General features: G+C 54.4%; 1 protein-coding gene across 1 annotated transcript in view; it reads right to left on the reverse strand.

Moving 5' to 3' along the window:
- Positions 1-434: 434 nt before the first annotated feature.
- LOC107300149 (p53 and DNA damage-regulated protein 1-like) overlaps positions 435-1,205 on the reverse strand; it is a gene marked incomplete at its 5' end in the record, with an annotated part of 10,190 nt that continues 9,419 nt past the window's right edge. Inside the window, one exon of the mRNA XM_015829490.1 lies at positions 435-533. Coding sequence (XP_015684976.1) covers positions 451-533 — 83 coding nt within the window. The remainder of the gene's footprint in view (positions 534-1,205) is intronic.

Genomic DNA, 1,205 nt, shown 5'->3' on the forward strand with positions numbered 1-1,205 from the left:
AGAGTTTTAATTCAGACAATGGGTGTGGGTACACAAACACAACCACACGACCACAGCGAAGCAGAGATTATTTTCCACCCTTCTCCCAACGGATGTGGGAGCCTCGTTCAATTGATCGTCACCCGGGCCTGGTGCCCGGAAACTAGATCAACGTGAAGTCTTCCAGCCTCACTGTCAATCATTTGCATTCGATATCCAACCTCAAAAGGGCAAAATTCTGACCTCGAGGAACTCCCTCCTCAAATGTCTGTCACCTGTCCGTACAGTGTCAACGACATCTGGGCCACATCTGGAGGCAGCTCGCTAGTTTTAAGAGAGGGGCATAAAAGACGCCCGTGAAAGGCTCAACCGCTCGGCAAATACCCGGTTTTCTCCGCCAGGAGCGCGGGAAGCAGCTCTCCGGCGCGGGTTGCCCACGCCAAAATCCACACGGGGGGGGGGAGGACGGCTTCAGTTGTCCACCACTTTCTTCATGAACCACATTTCTTCGGCGGTCAAGGGTTTCAGGTTGTAGCCTTTCAGTTCTGGTTTACCTTCAGGAAGACGAAGGGAGACGTTAAACCCATGAGGAGCCAGTAGGGCTCACTGGCTAAGGCGCCGGGCGAGAAACTGGGAGGCCGGGAGTTCTAGTCCGGCCTTAGGCGTGAAAGCTGGGTGGGTGACTTTGGGCTCATAGTTGTAGTCCCGCCTTAGCCACGAAAGCAGGCGGAGCGACTCTGGGCCAATCACCGGGAGATGGTGAGTTCTAGTTCTTCCTTAGCCACGAAAGCGGGCTGGGTGATTTTGGGTTGATGAGCAGGAGACGGTGACTTCTAGTCCCACCTTAGGCATGAAAACCAACGGATTGACTTTTGGCCAGTCACCAGGTGACTGAGAGTTCTAGTCCTGCCTTAGGCATTAAAGCCGGCTGGGTGACTTTGGGCCAATCACCAGGAGACAGTGAGTTCTAGTCCCACCTTAGGCACGAAAGCTGGTTGGGTGACTTTGGGCCAATCAACAGTAAACTGTGAGTTCTAGTCCCGCCTTGGGTGACTTTGGGTGAATCACCAGGAGACGGTGAGTTCTAGTCCCGCCTTAGGCATGAAAGCCAGCTGGGTGACTTTGGGCCAATCACCAGGAGACGGTGAGTTCTAGTCCCGCCTTAGGCATGAAAGCCGGCTGGGTGACTTTGGGCCAATCACCAGGAGACGGTGAGTTCTAGTCCC

The sequence above is a fragment of the Protobothrops mucrosquamatus genome, unplaced genomic scaffold (assembly GCF_001527695.2).
Source record: "Protobothrops mucrosquamatus isolate PMUCROS unplaced genomic scaffold, P.Mucros_1.0 scaffold6258, whole genome shotgun sequence".
NCBI lineage: Eukaryota > Metazoa > Chordata > Lepidosauria > Squamata > Viperidae > Protobothrops > Protobothrops mucrosquamatus.